At 37.5% G+C, this 21933-nt stretch overlaps 1 protein-coding gene across 2 annotated transcripts in view; it reads left to right on the top strand.

Annotated features, from left to right (window-relative positions):
• The window catches only part of LOC113884509 (cytochrome P450 2C42-like), a 28226-nt gene extending 6541 nt beyond the window's left edge, over positions 1 to 21685 (top strand). For both annotated transcript variants that reach the window (XM_027529127.1, XM_027529128.1), the window contains exons 4-9: positions 1277 to 1437; positions 2599 to 2775; positions 10810 to 10951; positions 16038 to 16225; positions 20298 to 20439; positions 21166 to 21685. In XM_027529127.1, coding sequence (XP_027384928.1) covers positions 1277 to 1437; positions 2599 to 2775; positions 10810 to 10951; positions 16038 to 16225; positions 20298 to 20439; positions 21166 to 21347 — 992 coding nt within the window. In that variant the 3' untranslated portion in view covers positions 21348 to 21685. The remainder of the gene's footprint in view (positions 1 to 1276; positions 1438 to 2598; positions 2776 to 10809; positions 10952 to 16037; positions 16226 to 20297; positions 20440 to 21165) is intronic.
• Positions 21686 to 21933: the final 248 nt, after the last annotated feature.

The raw sequence follows: 21933 nt of genomic DNA, 5'->3' as shown, positions 1-21933 counted from the left end.
GGGAAATCCCATGGACAGAGGGGCCTGGCAGACTATAGTCCTGGGGTCACAAAGAATCAGACATGACTTACAGACTAAACAACAGCAGCAATATTCATTACGTGTGTGTGTGTTTCACATCTTCGGTATCCATGCATCTGTCGATGGACATTTAGGTTGTTTTCATGTCTTGTGCCAAGTCACTTCAGCCGTGTTCGACCCTTTGTGACCTCACGGATGGTAGCATGGGATTCTCCAGGCACTAATACTGGAGTGGGTTGCCATCGCCTTCTCCAGTTTCCATGTCTTGGCTATTATAAATAGTGCTGCCATGAAATCAGGATGCACGTATCTTTTTGAATTAGAGTTTTTATCTTTTCTGAATATACGCCCAGGAGTGGGATTGCTGAATCATATGGTAGCTCTATTTTTAGTTTTTTAAGGAACCTCCATACAGTTCTCTATAGTGGTTCCATCGATTTACATTCCCACCAACAGTATAGGAGTGTTTCCTTTTCTCCACATCCTCTACAGTATTTATTCCAAATATATTAATTTTAATGACCATGGTAAATGAGGGACATTAATTCTTAAAAAAGAAGAAATTTTAAACATGGAAACAAAATTAAGGGAATTCCACTCATCAAATTACCCTTTTGTTTCACTTATCTGGGGGTTTTACATTTTATATTACTTTAGACAAAAATCCAATTTATAATAATTGGTTAATTGTTCACTTGTACCTTAGTTTTTCTTCTCATATAGCATGGGTACTTTGTGTTTTATTACATTTATTTTTTCAAATGCATGAATTCAACTGTAGTCTCTCTCTCTCACTTTAGCTTTTCCTCCCTGATTCTGCACATGAGTTTTTCAGCTATTCATTTTGAGTTCCCTAACTATTTTCTTTCTTTCTGTCGTGTTTAATTTTCAGACAGATGATATTCAACATTGATAACTTTCATTATTAAATCATACAAAATGGCCTCTTTAAATGTTCTTGTCATTTTCCCTTCAAATTAACAGGCACCTTGAGTGAAAAGGGTACAGGTAAAGGTGGGAGTGAATTTAATATTTGTAAAAGCCCATTATTTAACTAGTTGTGCTGAAATATCCTACTCAGGTTATGGTAAAGTGATGTGTTGATTTTATGCATGCTGAATATTTATTCTTAAAGGAATTTGTTGATGAGATATCACTTTAGAGTTTCTAAAATTACCTTTACCTGTTATCTCAAACACCAAGTGTCTCTTGTGTATGTTTTAATGGTGTGTTTAAATTGTTTGTTATTCTTTAGGGTTGCCCTGTGATCCTACTTTCATCCTGGGCTGTGCTCCCTGCAATGTGATCTGCTCCATTATTTTCCAGAATCGTTTTGATTATAAAGATCAGATTTTTCTAGATCTAATGGAAAGACTGAATGAAAACGCCAGAATTCTGGGCTCTCCATGGATTCAGGTGAGGCCAAAGTCCTTTCTTCTCAAGAAATCATTTTGGCTCTTTTCTCCATGAGATCCAGATCTCTCTGGGCACCAAGCTATGAGGTGAATGTGAACAGCACACTCCTGCCCAAAGCTTAGCATCATGGCGTACTCATCTGGGGATGATGGCAGAGCCTGTAATGATAGACAGGAAAATACATGCCCAGAATACAGAACTGCAATTCAGTCCCATTGGCTCTGTTCAGTGGTTTTTCCAGCAAGATCCAAAGACCAATTTCTGTAAACTACTTGGTAATTTCCCCAAAGCGTGACCACAGAAGTAGGACTTCAAGGTCCTACTGGAAAGGCTTTCATTGCCCACAAGTCTTGTTACCCAATCTCTACTCATGGATTCTTCAGCATGTTAGCTGACAGAAATATCTGTTTGGGAAGAAAGACAGTATTTCCTTCAAGGGGCTCCCACAGGACACTGAATATGATAGGAGAGTTTGATGCTTCAGTTGGTATCTTAACTGACAAAATAATTGCTTTGAGGATGACAAAATGATTATTTTTTAGTGTAGGAACCACAAACCAACATCACTGGTGTACCCTGTGCTGAGCTAAATGTTCTGCCCCCTGCCTAAAAGACAATGGTGTGACCGTACAGAGGTCACTTAATTGCTCTGGTTTCCAGTTACTTCATCCATAAAATGTTGAGTTGCGTTTCATGGTATCTTTAGGACCCTTTTAGTCCTAAAATACCAATTTTATGGTTGATGCCACTAAACAGAAAAAGAGATATCAGGGATCAGCTTGTTTTCTATATCAGATTACCTAAACTCCCAGTCTGATGTCATCTATAAAAGGTGAACCATTGTGTTTCGTGCTATCTCTTATTACATAATTGTGGGGAGAATTAATGCAGAAAATGAAAGAATTGATACAAAGATGCCTTTGTACTGTAAACATGATGTATGAGTATAGGAGATGAATACCATCATTGATCCCTGGTTATAATTTTCTCCCGAAATACATCTATCAGCATAGAAAACTATGTATTTGTGAAGTTAAAAAGTCCCATCTATATAGTGATCATATTATTTTAATATTAAAATACATTTTCTAACCAGGACTTGGCATATAATATTTGAATCTTCATTAAGTGTTTCTTTTAATGAACATTTTTTTTTTCTAGCTCTGCAGTTCTTTCCCTGCTCTCATTGATTATGTCCCAGGGAAACATAAAAAATTCTTTGAAAATTATGCTTGTATGAAAAGTTATGTTTTGGAGAAAACAAGGGAACACCAAGCATCCCTGGACATGAACAACCCTCGGGACTTTATTGATTGTTTCCTGACCAAGATGGAACAGGTAAAATGTTAATGACAGCTCAATTATTTGATTGCTTGTGCATTTTTAGGGCTGTTGAATTTACCAGCGATGTTTCAGTGGTTTGGCCAGCAATGTTGACAAACATTTTAAGTATATGATGTATGTCCAAATCTGTAGTACGCATTATGGAAGATACAATGTTTAATTGTTAAATTAGTTGAATATATTGATTCTACTCTTCACCTACTAGTAATCTTCCTACAGAAGTACAGAATGACACCTCAGATGAAATGGAAACAATTAGAAACAAGTCAAAAAACACAAAATATCATGGAATAATATGAAGTTGAACATGATCATTGCACACACTGTATGAGGGAATGGAAAAGAATGGCTTAATCTAGCTGGGCTTCCTGCATACCAAGTGGTTGGAAATAAATCTTAATATATTTGCATTGAAGGACAGGGGAAGGAATTTTAGATGGTGAATACTGTATATATTATATACAGTATACATAGGCCTGTGATGAAAAAGAGTAGGTGGATGGAAGAGAGAGAGAGCACTTTGAGTGTGAAGTAAAAATGAATTGGTATAGATATGGAGCTGGAATTATATGTCTGTGGGCATGAATTATATACCATGTGTTGAAAAGACACACTTTCCTTCTTGGCACCCTTGTCAAAGATTAGTGCACTCAAAATTTGACCCTTTATTTGTGTAAGTAAGTAAGTAAGTAAGTGTTAGCTGCTCAGTCGGGCCCGACTCTTTGCGACCCCGTGGACTGCAGCCCACCAGGCTCCTCTGTCCATGAGATTTTCCAGGCGAGGATACTGGAGTGGGTTGCCATTTCCTTCTCCAGAGGATCTTCCTAACTAAGGATTGAACCCTGGTCTCCTGCACTGCAGGCAGATTCTTTACTGACTGAGTTGCAAGGGAAGCCCTAGATTATTTGTGTAACCTGACATCTATTCCATTAATCTAAATGTCAGTCCTTATACTGGTAGCATATCATCTGGTCATCTTAATTATTAGTTTTGTAATTACTTATGAAGTTGAGAAATGTGAGAACTCTAAGTGTTTTGGCTATTCTGAATGCTTTGAATTTTCAGGTTAATTATAGGATAAACTAGTCAATTTAGGCAAAGAAATTAGTGATTTTTATAGGGATTGCAGGAAATCTGTTGATTGACTTATGGAGCAACATCATTTTAAAATATAGGTGAAATTCATATAACATGCAATTCACCATTTTAAAGTGTATGATTTAGTTGTATAAACTTGCACTCAAAATGTTGTGTAATCACTAGTTCTCTTACTTCAAAACTTTCCTATTGCTCTCCAGAAACATACCATATCCATTAAATGATCACTCTCCATTCCCTCCACCCCATCATGTGTTATCCTGTTTTCTGCTTTATGTCTATGGATTTGCTTGTTATGAATATAGTATGGGACTACTCAGGTGGTGCTAGTGGTAAAGAACCCTCCTGACAATGCAGGAGACATAAGAGACATGAGTTCAATCCCTGGGTTGGAAATATCCTTTGGAGGAGGGCATGGCAACCCCCTCCAGTATTCTTGCCTGGAGAATCCCATGGATAGTGGAGCTTAGCAGGCCACAGTCCATGGAGTCACAAAGAGTCTGACACGACTGAAATGACTTAGCATGCATGCATGAATATAGCATATAAAAAAACTCATAGCATTGCCCCTTTTGTTTTTGGCTTCATCTAGTATGTTTTGGATTCTTATCTAAGTTATAGTGTATACCAGTATTTGTTACTGTCTTGTATGGCTGCATGATATTCCATTTTAATATAAGTACCATGACTTTTTATACATTTATGTATTTGTGGACATTGTTGGTGTTTCCCTTTGGGTCTTAATGAACATTGTTGCCACAAAAATTTGTGTACAAATTTCCTCATGGACATATTTTCATTTATGTTGAGTATATTCCTAGGAGTGAAATCTATGAGGCCTATGGTAATTTTAAGTCTGACATTTTTAGAAATAGCCAGACTTTCCCATGGTGACTGAAGCATTTATATTCCTACCAGCAATGTAAAGCATTCTTATTTTCCCACATAGTCACCATTATTTATTTTCTAGTTTCTTGTAGTTATTAATGCTAGTCTGGTTAATGTGAAGTGATCTCTCTTTGTGGCTTTAGTTTGCATTTCCTCAACGAACAACGATATAGAATATATTTCATGTGTCATTACCCATTTTTATTTCTTCTTTGGAGAAATATTGTTATTTAAGTCCTTTACCCCTTTAAAATTAGGTTCCTTGTCTTTGTTGTTGAGCTTTGATATTTTGGTATTACAAAAATAAAGTAAAAATGGATATTTTGGGTATTATATGCTTACATATATGCATGCATGCATGCTCAGTCACTCAGTTGTGTCTGACTCTTTGCAACTCCATGGACTGGAGTTGGCAACCCACCAGGCTTCTCTATCCATGGAATTTTCCAGGCAAGAATACTGGAATGCGTTGTCATGCCCTCCTCCAGGGGCTCTTCCCAACCCAGGGATTGAACCCAGGTCTCTCACACTGCAGGTGGATTCTTTACCATCTGAGCCATAAGGGAAGTGCAAATTACTAGAGAAATACAAATAAAAACTACAATGAGGTGTCACTTCACACTGGTCAGAGTGGCCATCATCAGAAAGTCTACAAATATGGCTCAATGGTGAAGAATCTGCCTGCCAGTGCAGAAGCCACAGGAGATCTAGGGTTTGATCCCAGGTCAGGAAGATTTTCTGGAGAAGGAAGTGGCAACCCACTCCAGTATTCGTGCTGGGATAATTCCATGGACAGAAGAGTCTGTCAGGCTGTAGTCCATGGAATCAAAAAGAGCTGGACACGAATGAGTAACTAGGCTTGCATGCCGTAAATGGTAGAGAGGATGTGAAATAAAGGGAACCCTCCTACACTATTGGTGTGAATGTAAATTGGTGCTGCCATTATGGAGAACAGTATGAAGGTTCCTTTAAAAACTATTAATAGAGTTCTCATATGATCAGCAATCCCACTCTTAGGTATGCATCCAGAGAAAACTATAATTTGATGTTATGAACCCCAGTGTTCATAGTAGCACTATTTACAGTAGCCAAGACATGAAAGCAACCTAAGTAATCATCAACAGATGAATGGATAAAGAGGATGTGGTATATATATATATTCAATGGAATATTACTCAGCCATTAAAAATGAATTAAATAATGCCATTTGAGCAATATGGATGGGCCTAGAGATTATCATACTAAGTGAAGCAAGACAAAGACAAATATTATATATCACTTATATGTGGAATCTAAATATATATATATATATATATATATATATATATATAAGTTAACTTATTTATAAAACAGAAACAGACTCAGACAGAGTAAACAAACTTATGGTTAGGTAATAAAGGGAAGGGGGTGATTAAATGGGAGTATGGGATTAATAGATACTACTATTAATCTTATTAATATTATTAAAACTACTATATATAAAATAGATAATTACTGTAAAACACAAGGGACTGTATTCAATATCTTGTAATAACCTATAACAGAAAAGAATCCAAAAAAGTGTATATCCTCTGCTGTATACCTAAAACTAGCACAGTTTTAAAAATAAGCTATACTTCATTTAATTATTTTTTTCCTTTTGCCCTTCCTCTGCTGGAAACATGAGGGGATTTTTCTCCAGTTGTACTGTCAGAATTTGGTCAAGCTCCTAGAATAAATTTCAAAAATTATGGTAGCTCCTGGATGACTCAGTCATCCTGTGGAGTCTTCCTTCTCTCAGAGTTTTCCACACTGAGCTTTTAGCAATTTCTCAAATATTATTCAGATTTTCCTACCCTACCACTGAATTTCATTGTGATTTCCATTCGTGCACTCTTCTTTGGTAAGTCTGACTCCCTGTATCGCCCTGCCAACCTCTCCAATTTAGGGGACAGTGATTTTCCCTTTGTGCTCAACTCTCTTAGGAGTCTTAAAAGAATTGTTGATTTTAGTCTGTTCAGCTTTTCACTTGTTATTAGGAATGGAGTTGAAACTTCCAGGGTCTTTACATGTGGAGATATCAGATTTATTTTTCTCTGTTTATGCATTCATACATTTTCATTCTGTTTTTTATTTCTAGCCTCATTTTATTGTGGTCAGAGAAGATAGTTTGTATCATTTTTATCTTTTTCAATTTGTCAAGAATTGTTTATGACCTAACATATAGTTTACTGTGGAAAAAGTTATATGTACACTTGAGAAGTTCATATAACATAAGTGCATATAACATAAAAAGTTATATACACAGGAGAAGACTGTGCATTCTGCTCTTATTGAGTGGAGTATTCTTTATATATCTGTGAGAATAATTGACTCTAGGGTTGTTCAAGTCTTATATATTTACTCATTGATCTTTTGTCTAGGTATGCTATAAATTATTGAAAGCTGAGTTTTGAAACCTCCCACTGTTATTGTAGAACTCTCCATTTATCCTTTCAATTCTATAAATGTTTGCTTCATATATTTTGGGGGCTCTGTTGCTTGATGAATATGTGTTTATAATTATATGACTTGATGAATTCACCTTTCTTAGTCCAGTATAAAACATCCCATTCTTATTTGGTCCCTTTAAACTATTTTTGATAAAAATTTTCCAGTCTTGCTTTATTTCAGATCAGATCAGATCAGATCAGTCACTCAGTCGTGTCTGACTCTTTGCGACCCCGTGAATCACAGCATGCCAGGCCTCCCTGTCCATCACCAACACCTGAAGTTCACTCAGACTCATGTCCATCAAGTCAGTGATGCCATCCAGCCATCTCATCCTCTGCCATCCCCTTCTCCTCCTGCCCCCAATCCCTCCCAGCATCAGAGTCTTTTCCAATGAGTCAACTCTTCACATGAGGTAGCCAAAGTACTGGAGTTTCAGCTTTAGCATCATTCCTTCCAAAGAAATCCCAGGGCTGATCTCCTTCAGAATGGACTCATAATTTGCAAAATCTCCTTTCCTCTTTCTCATTCAATGTATTTGTGTTTTGGCATCTCAAATGTACAATATCTTGTACCACATACAAGGTTTTTTGTTGAGAATAGTTGACATATAACATATTAGTTATTAGATTATAGTGTCACATAATGATTCAATATATGCATATATTAAAAATGATTACTACAATATATATAATTAACATTAATTATCACACATAGTTATGGATTTTTTCTTGTGAATCTTAGGATTTGCTCTCTTAGCAATTGAAATAGGGAATATGTCATTAACTATAGTCATCAGACTGGTTCCAAATAGGAAAAGGAGTACGTCAAGGTTGTATATTGTCACCCTGCTTATTTAACTTCTATGTAGAGTACATCATGAGAAACGCTGGACTGGAAGAAACACAAGCTGGAATCAAGATTGCCGGGAGAAATATCAATAACCTCCGATATACAGATGACACCACCCTTATGGCAGAAAGTGAAGAGGAATTCAAAAGCCTCTTGATGAAAGTGCAAGTGGAGAGTGAAAAAGTTGGCTTAAAGCCCAACATTCAGAAAATGAAGATCATGGCATCCTGTCCCATCACTTCATGGGAAATAGATGGGGAAACAGTGGAAACAGTGTCAGACTTTATTTTTCTGGGCTCCAAAATCACTGCAGATGGTGACTGCAGCCATGAAATTAAAAGACACTTACTCCTTGGAAGGAAAGTTATGACCAAACTAGACAGCATATTCAAAAGCAGAGACATTACTTTGCCAACAAAGGTTCATCTAGTCAAGGCTATGATTTTTCCAGTGGTCATGTATGGATGTGAGAGTTGGACTGTGAAGAAGGCTGAGCACCGAAGAATTGATGCTTTTGAACTGTGGTGTTGGAGAAGACTCTTGAGAGTCCCTTGGACTGCAAGGAGATCCAACCAGTCCATTCTGAAGGAGATCAGCCCTGGGATTTCCTTGGAAGGAATGATGCTAAAGCTGAAACTCCAGTACTTTGGCCACCTCATGCGAAGAGTTGACTCATTGGAAAAGACTCTGATGCTGGGAGGGATTGGGGACAAGAGGAGAAGGGGACGACAGAGGATGAGATGGCTGGATGGCATCACTGACTCAATGGACATGAGTCTGAGTGAACTTCGGGAGTTGGTGATGGACAGGGAGGCCTGGTGTGCTGCGATTCATGGGGTCGCAAAGAGTCGGACACGACTGAGCGACTGATCTGATCTGATCTGATAGTCATCATGCTGTTTATTACATCACCAGGACTTATTTATTTTATAACTGGACTTTTTGCACCTTTTATTCCCTTCATTCATTTTGATCTCTCCTCCCAACCCTTGCAGCCACCAATGTATCCTCTCTATTTATAAGATCAAGTTTTTAAAATATTTCATATATGAATTTGATCATATGGTAACTTGTCTTTCTGTGTCTCATTTATTTCACTTAGCACAACTTCAAGGCCCATCCATGTTGTCACAGATATCAGGATTTCCTTTTTTTTAAATGGCTAAATTATATTCTATATTTGTATAGATATATTATGAATATGTAGTGGAATATTTAGATAAACAATTTAAAATCTTATTCTTTCAATATCTGTCTTAAACCATGAGTTTCAATCGATTAATTATTCACATTGAAGAATTTATTTCTGCCCTATAATTTTTTGCTCTAATGTATTTCATAATTTTTGTTTCTTAGTTCCTTCAATATAGCCTTAGTTTTGTTTGATCTTTTCCTAATGTACCTTTTTAAAATTCCATCCAAATTTTTTTTGTGTTTTAAAACTAATTTCTTAGTACTTATAAAAGAGATTACTGTTAACATTCTAAATTCATAACAATTCAGTATGAACTGATTCCTCAATAGCTTCAAATCATGTACATTAACTCTGCTCCCATCCAGCTTCATCCCCCCTTTATTTCATTGGTGTCACAAAATCACATCTTTATATTTTGTGCCTAGAATCATACACTTATAATGATTGTTTCGTGTTTTTTTCTTTTAAATAATATGGGAAATGAAATGAGGCTTTTAAATTAGAATACAGTAGCTTTTGCTTTTCCATTTACCTACATAGTTATTTTTAACAAGGAACTTTGTCAATCTGGCTTTGAATTATCATCTTGTCCTTTGGTTTTGTTAACTGGAACCCCTTAGCTTTTAATTTGGGGATGTCTTATGTCTCGTAATTTATGGAGGGATGGTTTTGCCAAATGCAAAATTCTTGGTTGACATATTTACACTTGAGATTTTAAATATATCTTTCCATTGATATTTGGCCTCTACAGTGTCTGTGGAAAAAATGAGCTGTTATCCTAATGATGATCCTTTGTACATGATAAGTTACTATTCTCTTGATGTTTTGAACGTTCTCTCTTTTGCTTTGGCTTTTGACAGTCTGATTAAAATATGCCTCAAAGTGAGTCTATTTGGTTTCATTACTCTTGGAGCTTGTTTAGCTTTTTGGATTTCTAGATTCATGTACTTCACAAAATGTTGGAAGTTTTCAGTCATTCTTATTCAAATACTTATTTTCTGTTCCTTCCCTAACTCTTTTCTGGGATCTCATAAAGTGGATGTTAGTTAGTACAATTGATTGAGTGCCATGGGTCCTTAGGTTCTATTTATTTTTCTTTATTCCTTTTTCTTTCTGATAATCACACTGGAAATTTTTATTCTGCTTCAGATTTGCTGTTTCTTTCTCGGATTTCCCATAGTCTACTGTTCAAACTCTCTGGTAAATTTAAAAATGTTCAGGTAGTGTGATTTCTAGCTCCAAAATTCTGGTTTTTTTTGTTTTTATAGTACCTTTCTTGTTATTCTATACTTATTCATACACTTTTCATTATTTTCAATATCTTTTCAATATTTTATTTAGTTCTTGATGATTTTCATTAGCTATTTAAGCATATTAAAGACATGTATCTTAAGGTTTTTGTTTAGTAAGTCCATATCTGGATTTCCTCATAAATGATTTGTGTCAACTTATTATTTTTGCTATTACTGGTCCATACTTCCTCCTTTTTTGTATGCTTTGTAACTTTTTAATTAAATCATTCCTAGGAAAAGCACAATCAAGAACTGGAGTATACAGTTGAAAACTTGGCACACACTGCATTGGATTTGTTTGCGGCTGGGACAGAGACGACGAGCACCACACTGAGATATGGGCTCCTCCTCCTGCTGAAACACCCAGAGGTCACAGGTATGATAATATGGTGGGCAGGGTGACCTCAGAAGAGATGATAGAAAGACACTTGAATGTATTCTACCTTGTTTCTCTCAGAGAATTACCTAAATCTCAGACTGAGCAGCTTAATTCCGCCCCCCCCCCCCCCGATTTAATGAAGGGATAGTAATGTGACATCTTTATATAATTTGTGAAGATATTAAGCATCAGAATTTCATGGGAGGTCACGTGTAGCAAGCACAGCCAGCATGAATTGGCCTAGAGCTGCATATTGGTTTCAATTATGGAAAGACCACTCTGATGTCCCCACATTCTGAAAATACAGTGTTCTAGAACCATGGTCCAAGAACTTCCCCAGTGGTCTAGTGGTTACAACTGAATCTCCAGTGCAGGGAGTATTGATTCAAACCCAGGTCAGGAAACTAAGATCCCACATGCTATGGACAGAGTGGCCAAAAATCAAAGAAAGAAAGAAAGAAACCAGGGTTGGGACACTGGAAGCTCTCCTTATTAAACAGATTGGAAATCATAGAAATTTGGTGAGGCTACCTGATGCAATTTAAACAATCTAGGAAGACCTCTAAAGAGTTAGATTGACAATAAATTAGCTTAAGATATGTATGTAAAGAAATTGTATTAATCCATAAGTTTGTTTCCAGAAAAATGGTTGTTGCCAAAATACACATTTTAAGGGGTCAAGAATTTTATCTTTCAAAAAGAACTTTTTGTTAGAAATTAACTTTTAAAGGCTATCGTTATGTTTAGAAGCACACATTTTCTTGTTTATTGTCAGAATACCACTGAAATGATTATCACCTATAACCTATGAGAATTAGCCTTTCTAAGCCGGAGTCAGGAAGCAGCCAACAAATATTCAACAAATTTCTGAAACACAGAGAGCATATTGAGGGTTGACAATGAAGTCAATAGAGAGGATGAAGTTATAGCCTAAATGTCAGAAGAGGAAACGGTATAATATTGTGGTTGTTGTTCAGTGGCTAAGTCGTATTCAACTCTTTATGACCCCATGAACTTCAGCATTCCAGAGTCCCCTGTCTTTCCCTGTCTCCTAGAGTTTGCTCAAATTCATGTCCATTGAGTCAGCAATGCTATCTAATCACTGCCATAAAGTGATGGGACCAGATGCCATGATCTTAGTTTTTTGAATGTTGAGTTTTAAGCCAGCATTTCACTCTCCTCTTTCACTCTCATCAAAAGGCTCTTCAGTTCCTCTTCACTTTCTGCCATTAGAGTGGTGTCATCAAACAAGAAGTCATTTATGTTCTTACAGTCCTTAAGGTTATGTTTGGAAGTACCTAGTTTCAAAAAAGATAGAGGAAGACATAGGTTGATAAAGGAAACTCTCCCAACCACAAGTCTTTGATAACTCCTTTCATCAGGTAACTCTGTTTCTTCAATAGGATGAAAGAGGTTTACTGTCTAGAGAAAGGGAATCTAAGAGGCCCTACTTAGGACACTGGGCAGAGACAGGGGTAAAGAGTGAGGTCACAGCTTAGAGGAAAGGTTAGGGAAGAATCCACTTCTTGAATTCAGAGATTCTTAGCTCCTTTCCCATCCTGCTTCCTGAAATTCAGCAGTTAGAGGAAAACTCCAGAGAGTGAGCACTCTGGAGAAAAGACTTCCAAGTTTTGCTATGTAGATAGAAAATTCTCTCAACATGTCCCACAGAGTGAATGAAATAAGAACATCCACCCCAAGACACAGGGTCATAAAATTTCAGAATACCTGGATAAAAGAGAAAAATCACAAAAACATTCAGAGAGATGTAGCAGGTCATAGATAAAAGAGTTCACAACAACACCATAATTCAAGGGCAACTATCAAACTGGGTATTAATTTTTAAAAGGGTATTTTCAGACTTGTATGTTTAACAAAATTTTTACCCACTCTTTCCCCTTTCTCATCCACATGCCTTAAGTAATGTCAGAGGAAGGTCATGGGCTCCAGGGATTTGGAAATCTCATGAAGGAGAGTGAAAGTGTCAATGTTGTTGCTAGACAGCAGGCCTGGAAAATACCCATTTCTAAATGGGTTATATGAATAAAGCAGGTATTTGAGGAGATACTAAGAACAAAACAGAGGTGATAGACTACTTGTGGCTTCTGAATAATTTGAACATCTACCTAAGCATTTGGAAATAATTGAATCAGGGTAGAGAACTTTATGAATTGAAATAAAGACATGTGGTTAAGTCTAAGAAAGTAACAAATATGAAGCATGATCATAATTGTCTTACCAGAGAGCATTGTAGAATGATGGTACAATGAATATTCTCCATCAAAAATTGTGGTGTAAATATATTGGGGAAATAGATTAAGGGGATGTGTATGTGTGTGTGGTGTGTGTGTGATTTTGTATGAGGAAGGATGGAGATGTAAATTCTCAACTCTCATACCAAGATGTCAGATATTGTTTAACAATCTGTGAGTGAGAAATAAAAATAGTCATTATTAAGAAAAAGGACATGAATTTCAGAAGAAACTGCTAGAATGCTGAAAGTGGTGGCATTTGACAGCTGGAGAATGACCTGAGTACCATTGCAAATTGCACATGCATAATACACAAATACACAAAACATATGTTTTATAATTTAACTTTTCAACCTATGTTATTCCAATATAAAGTTAATATTTGATTCTTGTTTCTTTCTTTAAGGACTATAATTTCTTGACTTTATATTCTGTTTATATTTGAAACATTTCATCATTTCTCTTTGCTTTATCATGTATGCTAATATAGAAAGATGTGCCAAATTCAGACTTAAACTGAAGAAAGTAGGGAACACCACTAGACCGTTCAAGTGTGACCTAAATCAAATCCCTTATGATTATACAGTGGAAGTGAAAAATAGATTTAAGAGACTAGATCTGATAGATAGAGTGCCTTATGAACTATGGATGGAGGCTCGTGACATTGTACAGGAGACAGGGATCAAGACCATCCGCATGGAAAAGAAATGCAAAAAAGCAAAATGGCTGTCTGAGGAGACCTTACAAATAGCTGTGAAAAGAAGAGAAGCGAAAAGCAAAGGAGAAAAGTAAAGATATAGGCATCTGAATGCAGAGTTCCAAAGAATAACAAGGAGACATAAGAAAGCCTTCCTCAACGATCAATGCAAAGAAATAGGGAAAACAACAGAATGGGAAAGACTAGAGATCTCTTCAAGAAAATTAGAGATACCAAGGGAACATTTCATGCAAAGATGGGCTCGATAAAGGACAGAAATGGTATGAACCAAGCAGAAGCAGAAGATATTAAGAAGAGGTGACAAGAATATACAGAAGAACTGTACAAAAAAAGATGTTCATGACCAAGATAATCACGATGGTGTGATCACTCACCTAGAGTCTGACATCCTGGAATGTGAAGTCAAGTGGGCCTTAGAAAGCATCACTACGAACAAAGCTAGTGGAGGTGATGGAATTTCAGTTGAGCTATTTCAAATCCTGAAAGATGATGCTGTGAAAGTGCTGCACTCAATGTGCCAGCAAATTTGGAAAACTTAGCAGTGGCCACAGGACTGGAAAAGGTCAGTTTTCATTCCAATCCCAAAGAAAGGCAATGCCAAAGAATACTCAAACTACTGCACAATTGCACTCACCTCACACGCTAGTAAAGTAATGCTCAAAATTCTCCAAGCCAGGCTTCAGCAATACATGAACCATGAGCTTCCAGATGTTCAAGCTGGATTTAGAAAAGGCAGAGGAACCAGAGATCAAATTGCCAACATCCACTGGATCATCAAAAAAGGAAGAGAGTTTCAGAAAAACATCTATTTCTGCTTTATTGACTATGCCAAAGCCTTTGACTATGTGGATCACAAGAAACGGTGGAAAATTCTGAAAGAGATGGAAATACCAGACCACCTGACCTGCCTCTTGAGAAACCTATATGCAGGTCAGGAAGCAACAGTTAGAACTGGACTTGGAACAACAGACTGGTTCCAAATAGGGAAAGGAGTACGTCAAGGCTGTATATTGTCACCCTGCTTATTTAACTTCTATGCAGAGTACATCATGAGAAATGCTGGGCTGGAAGAAGCACAAGCTGGACTCAAGACTGCTGGGATAAATATCAATAACCTCAGAAATGCAGATGATACCACCCTTATGGCAGAAAGTGAAGAGGAACTAAAAAGCCTCTTGATGAAAGTGAAAGAGGAGAGTGAAAAAGTTGGCTTAAAGCTCGACATTCAGAAAACTAAGATCATGGCATCCGGGCCCATCACTTCACGGCAAATAGATGGGGAAACAGTAGAAACAGTGTCAGACTTCATTCTTTTGGGCTCCAAAATCACTGCAGATGGTGACTGCAGCCATGAAATTGAAAGACACGTACTCCTTGGAAGGAAAGTTATGACCAACCTAGATAGCATATTCAAAAGCAGAGACATAAATTCACCAACAAAGTCCATCTAGTCAAGGCTATGGTTTTTCAAGTGGTCATGCATAGATGTGAGAGTTGGACTGTGAAGAAAGCTGAGCACCAAAGAATTGATGCTTTGAGCTGTGGTGTTGGAGAAGACTCTTGAGAGTCCCTTGGACTGCAAGGAGATCCAACCAGTCCATTCTAAAGGAGTTCAGTCCTGGGTGTTCTTTGGAAGGACTGATGCTAAAACTGAAACTCCAGTACTTTGGCCACCTCATGCGAAGAGTTGACTCATTGGAAAAGACTCTGATGCTGGGAGGGATTGGGGGCAGGAGGAGAAAGGAATGACAGAGGATGAGATGGCTGTATGGCATCACCAACTCGATGGACATGAGTTTGAGTGAACTCCGGGGCTTGGTGGTGGACAGGAATGCCTGACGTGCTGCAATTCATGGGGTCGCAAAGAACTGGACACGGCTGAGCGACTGAACTGAACTGAACTGATAGATGCTTAAGCCAGGCTTGTAAGAGACTTTTATGTGTCTGTATTATGGCCCATTATCTCTCTATGTTTAGTTCTACTTATGGTCATACAGTTTTTGTGTATAATGATACTGGGACACCATCATAGTGCTCATGCATCCCTGAATTGGTATGGAATGTGGTGTGAATTTTCCTCTTTCTCCATCAGTCTTCCTTACCTTCCTTTCAGCTAAGGTCCAGGAAGAGATTGACCATGTCATTGGCAGACACCGGAGCCCCTGCATGCAGGACAAGAGCCACATGCCCTACACAGATGCTGTGGTCCACGAGATCCAGAGATACATTGACCTGGTCCCCACCAACCTGCCCCATGCGGTGACCTGTGACATTAAATTCAGAAACTACCTCATCCCAAAGGTAGGATTGGTTTCTTTTACTGACCTCATTGGTCTTGAAGTTCTCATTTACACAGTATGGGTGAAACCCTTGATGAACGCAAGGTGAGAGAGTAAAAATAGCCATGTGTGTTGTGGATTGATGGGTTGTGTGTTGTTTCCAGTTTAGTCTATAAAGCTTTATAATGGATTTTGACAGGTAGCAGTGCAAGACTTCCAAATTTGTTCTGCTTCTTTTATGTTGTTGGGCTAACAATAGCTGTCCACATTTCCAAATGAACATTAGTATCAATTTGTTGATTTACCAGAACACTCTGCTGGGATTTTTTTTATCAGAGTGACATGCTAGATCAGTTTGGAAAGACTTAATATCATGACACATTGAATTTTTCATTTATTGGATATGATATAGTCTTTCTATTTTAAAGGGCTTTCTTTAATTTTTTCAATAATTTTTTCAGGCAGTGGTTTACATATTTTTTTGTCTTGCCAAGGTGGTTATTGTTGTTGTTATAAGCATTTTAAAATGCATTTTCCGTTTTATGTGGAAGATCAAAATATAATTGATTTTATCATTTTGATGACCTTATATGTAACAACCTTGCTAAATTTAATGTAATTTTGAAAATGTCTCTAGTTAATAGCAATTTCCATATACATTATCCTGCTATCTGGGTTAATTTCTTCATGTCATCCTTGTATCATCTCTGATATGAAAGAAAGTGGAAGTTAACATCTCACTATTAGGAATAATGTTTTATGTATATTTTGTTAGATTTTTTTAAAATCAGATTAGGGAAGTTTCCCTGGGCTCAGTGATAAAAGAATTCACCTGCCAATACAGGAGATGCAGGAGATACCATTTCAATCCCTGACTCAGGAAGATCTCTTGGAGAAGGAAATGGCAACCCATTCCAGTATTCTTGCCTGAAAAATCCCATGGACAGTGGAGGCTGGTGGGCTACAGTCCATGGGGTCAAAAAGAGTCGGACATGACTGAGCAGGAGCATGGACAACATATTCAATAGACCATAACAGGATCTTTTACTTAATACAGAATTCAAGTTAAATTATTTATAAAACAGAATGACTTCACTATATGGCAATATGTGAAAATTTCTTCCATTAATAAATGCTTATCTATCCATATCCAACTATCCATCAAAAGCTCCCTACTTCAGTATGCATACCTCAATAACAGTGATTATTGGACGCAGAGGAATAATACCATTTGTGCACAGGAGTTATCCCTGAAACAATAATATTATTTAATGTACAAGTTATACTTAAAATGTCCTAATTTTCTTTTTTTAATATAAATTTATTTATTTTAATTGGAGGCTTATTACTTTACAATATTGTATTGGTTTTGCCATACATCAGCATGAATCCACCACAGGTGTGCACGTGTTCCCCATCCTGACCTCCCCTCCCACCTCCCTCCCATACCATCCCTCTGGGTCATCCCAGTGCACCAGCCCCAAGCATCCTGTATCATGCATCGAACCTGGACTGGCAATTCGTTTCACATATGATATAATACATGTTTCAATGCCATTCTTCCATATCATCCCACCCTTGCCCTCTCCCACAGAGTCCAAAAGACTGTTCTATACATCAGTGTCTCTTTTGCTGTCTTGCATACAGGGTTATCATTACAATCTTTCTAAATTCCATATATATGTGTTAGTATACTGTATTGGTGTTTTTCTTTCTGGCTTACTTCACTCTGTGTAATAGGCTCCAGTTTCATTCACCTCATTAGAACTGATTCAAATGTATTCTTTTTAATGGCTGAACAATACTCCATTGTGTATATGTACCACAGCTTTCTTATCCATTCGTCTGCTGATGGACACCTAGGTTGCTTCCAAGTGCTGGCTATTATAGACAGTGCTGCGATGAACATTGGGGTACACGTGTCTCTTTCCCTTCTGGTTTCCTCAGTGTGTATGCCCAGCAGTGGGATTGCTGGGTCATATGGCAGTTCTATTTCCAGTTCTTTAAGGAATCTCCACACTGTTCTCCATAGTGGCTGTACTAGTTTGCATTCCCACCAACAGTGTAAGAGGGTTCCCTTTTCTCCACACCCTCTCCAGCATTTATTGCTTGTAGACTTTTGGATAGCAGCCATTCTGACTGGCATGAAATGGTACCTCATTGTGGTTTTGATTTGCATTTCTCTGATAATGAGTGATGTTGAGCACCTTTTCATGTATTTGTTAGCCATCTGTATGTCTTCTTTGGAGAAATGTCTGTTTAGTTCTTTGGCCCACTGTTTGATTGGGTCATTAATTTTTCTGGAATTGAGCTTCAGGAGTTTCTTGTATATTTTTGAGGTTAATTCTTTGTCAGTTGCTTCATTTGCTATTATTTTCTCCCATTCTGAAGGCTGTCTTTTCACCTTACTTATAGTTTCTTTTGTTGTGCAGAAACTTTTAATTTTAATTCAGTCCCATTTGTATATTTTTGCTTTTATTTCCAGTATTCTGGGAGATGTGTCATAGAGAATCCTACTGTGTTTTATGTCAGAGAGTGTTTTGCTATATGTTTTCCTCTAGGAGTTTAATAGTTTCTGGTCTTACATTTAGATCTTTAATCCATTTTGAGTTTATTTTTGTGTATGGTGTTAGAAATTGAAAGAGACACTTGTGCCCCAATGTTCATCTCAGCACTGTTTATAATAGCCAGCACTTGGAAGCAACCTAGATGTCCATCAGCAGATGAATGGATAAGAAAGCTGTGGTACATATACACAATGGAATATTAATCAACCATTAAAAAGAATACATTTGAATCGGTTCTAATGAGGTGAATGAAACTGGAGCCTATTATACAGAGTGAAGTACGCCAGAAAGAAAAACACCAATACAGTATACTAACACATATATATGGAATTTAGAAAGATGGTAATGACAACCCTGTATGTGAGACAGCAAAAGACACACAGATGTATAGAACAGTCTTTTGGACTCTGTGGGAGAGGGAGGGGGGGATGATTTGGGAGAATGGCATTAAAACATGTATAATATCATATAAGAAACTAATCGCCAGTCCAGGTTCGATGCAGGATACAGGAAGCTTGGGGCTGGTGCACTGGGGTGACCCAGAGGGATGGTATTGGGAAGCAGGTGGGAAGGGGGTTCAGGATGGGGAACATGTGTATACCTGTGGCAGATGCATGTTGATGTATGGCAAAACCAATACAATATTGTAAAGTAAAAATAAAATAATAATAATAAAAGAAAGCTGTGGTACATATACACAATGGAATATTAATCAACCATTAAAAAGAGTACATTTGAATCAGTTCTAATGAGGTGGATGAAACTGGAGCCTATTATACAGAGTGAAGTAAGCCAGAAAGAAAAACACCAATACAGTATACTAACGCATATATATGGAATTTAGAAAGAAGGTAATGATAACCCTGTATGTGAGACAGCAAAAGAGACACAGATGTATTGAATAGTCTTTTGGACTCTGTGGGAGAGGGTGAGGGTGGGATGATACGGGAGAATGGTATCGAAACATGTAAAATATCATATGTGAAACGAATCGCCAGTCCAGGTTTGATGCATGATACAGGATTCTCGGGGCTGGTGCACTGGGGTGACCCAGAGGGATGGTATTGGGAGGCAGGTGGGAAGGGGGTTCAGGATGGGGAACACATGTACACTCATGGCAGATTCAAGTCAATGTATGGCAAAAATGTATGGCAATGTATGGGAAAACCAATACAATATTGTAAAGTAAAATAAATTAATTAAATTTCAAAAAATAAATAAAGTAAAGCAGCTGGTGTGGTCAGATACCACTGTCCAAATGTGATAACAGAATGGTTCATAAGGTCTGGCACCCCAGAATCCATGTACCTAGTATTTCAGAGGCTGTTCACTTAGCAGCATCATTGCCACTAGTCTTAAATGTATTCTTCTTTATAACTTGTTCTTTCTTCCTCAAAATGTCACTGCCCTTCTTTGGTCTGAGGATTCTTCATTATTGATCACAAGATTGGACTAAATGATTTGAGGCAGTTCTTCCAGCTCTGTGACTTTTTCATAGTTCAGTTTATCTTCATCTGTTCTTTCCAGGGCACAGGTATATTAACATCACTGACTTCTGTGCTATATGATGACAAAGAATTTCCCAACCCAGAGGTGTTTGACCCTGGCCACTTTCTGGATGAGAGTGGCAACTTTAGGAAGAGTGACCATTTCATGGCTTTCTCAACAGGTAATATTTTTTTTTCTCCATTCAGTACTTTAGAGGACAGGATACCTTCTAAGGATCAGTTGGGAGTTACAAAGTACCTACCCTGGGGCTGGTAGAAATGCTCTTTGTCCATGATGAGGGGTAGCAGCCCAATAACTATGCTCTTTCCGTCCCCATGAAACATCCTCATTATTGGGCTAGATTACTGAAACTTTGGAGAGGTGACCCAGTTCTTTCCATTTAGAAATAAAACTTGAGCTGGGAACTGAAAATATCAGAGAACTACATCTTAGCCAAAAAAAAAAAAAGTGTGTTATAAAACTTGAAACTTAAAGGTGTGTTGGAGTTTGATGAAGAGTAGGTATACTTAGAGCAGAGAACAGAGGCTGTGAAGAATGAAAAGAAACATGTGGGACTACTAGACTAGGATCAGAAAATACAGCCAGTATACGTGGCTTTCTAGAAAAAGATGGGTAGAAATTTGAAAATATGAAATTGCAGTTATAATGCATGAATAATTTAATGAAGTGTTTGGAATAGTCAGTAAATATTTCTTGAAGGAATGATATTTATTATGATAAGATGTTAGGTGGATAGCATATGTGTTCACCCTTTTCCCATCTGTCTATCCAGCCATTCCATCCATCCATTCAAACATTCATCAAATGGCTACTACATAGTCTCTTTTCTGACAGCCAGAAAGACAGAGTTCAAGGAGTATGTACCCTCTGTGTTTGTTGTTTCCAGGGAAACGGATTTGTGTGGGAGAGGGCCTGGCCCGCATGGAGCTGTTTTTATTCCTGACCACAATTTTACAAAACTTTACCTTGAAATCTGTGGTTGACCCAAAGGACCTCGACACCACCCCAGTTGTCAATGGGTTACTTTCTGTGCCACCTTTTTACCAGCTCTGTTTCATTCCTGTGTGAGGAATGTTAGATCCTCTAGTTTCTTCAGTGACGTTGTCTTCAACTCCCTCTCATCTGCGGCATTGTTCACCTGCTTCCCATCATCTTTTCTGAGAGTGCCTGCTCTGACCTCTCTTCATTTATTGTGTAATTTCACTACAGAAATGTATCTGCTGTTCTTCATACTCTGTAACATCTATATTGGCCTCCAGATATGCAAATAATTACATAATATTGAGTAGTTCTGTGTGCATAGTACTATGCGCTCCACACAATATAGAACAGGATGATCACTGTGTACAATACAGAGCTATTTCTGATATGCATATTCCTAATAAAACACATAATTTGATAAGCCAGTTTTCAAGCTTCCCTTCTTTTGTACATATTGCATATAAGGGAGGAAAGAAAAAAGGCAAAGATGTCACATGGTTCTCATATGCACAGAGAAGGACAGAGGGAATGGGAGTAGAAAAGCTCCCTGGGCTGCATGTTAAAATGAGTTACCTGAGGTTTGGATTTGAAGGTGGAGAAATTGTTTTCAGGAGCAGTTTCATTCTGTAGGAAATATTGAGATCAGTGATGGTTTTTGTTTAATTGCTCAGTC

The sequence above is a fragment of the Bos indicus x Bos taurus genome, chromosome 26 (genome assembly GCF_003369695.1).
Source record: "Bos indicus x Bos taurus breed Angus x Brahman F1 hybrid chromosome 26, Bos_hybrid_MaternalHap_v2.0, whole genome shotgun sequence".
In the NCBI taxonomy this organism is placed as follows: Eukaryota; Metazoa; Chordata; class Mammalia; order Artiodactyla; family Bovidae; genus Bos; species Bos indicus x Bos taurus.
Note: the sequence above shows the minus strand (reverse complement) of the source record. Positions and strands in the feature narration are given on the sequence as shown.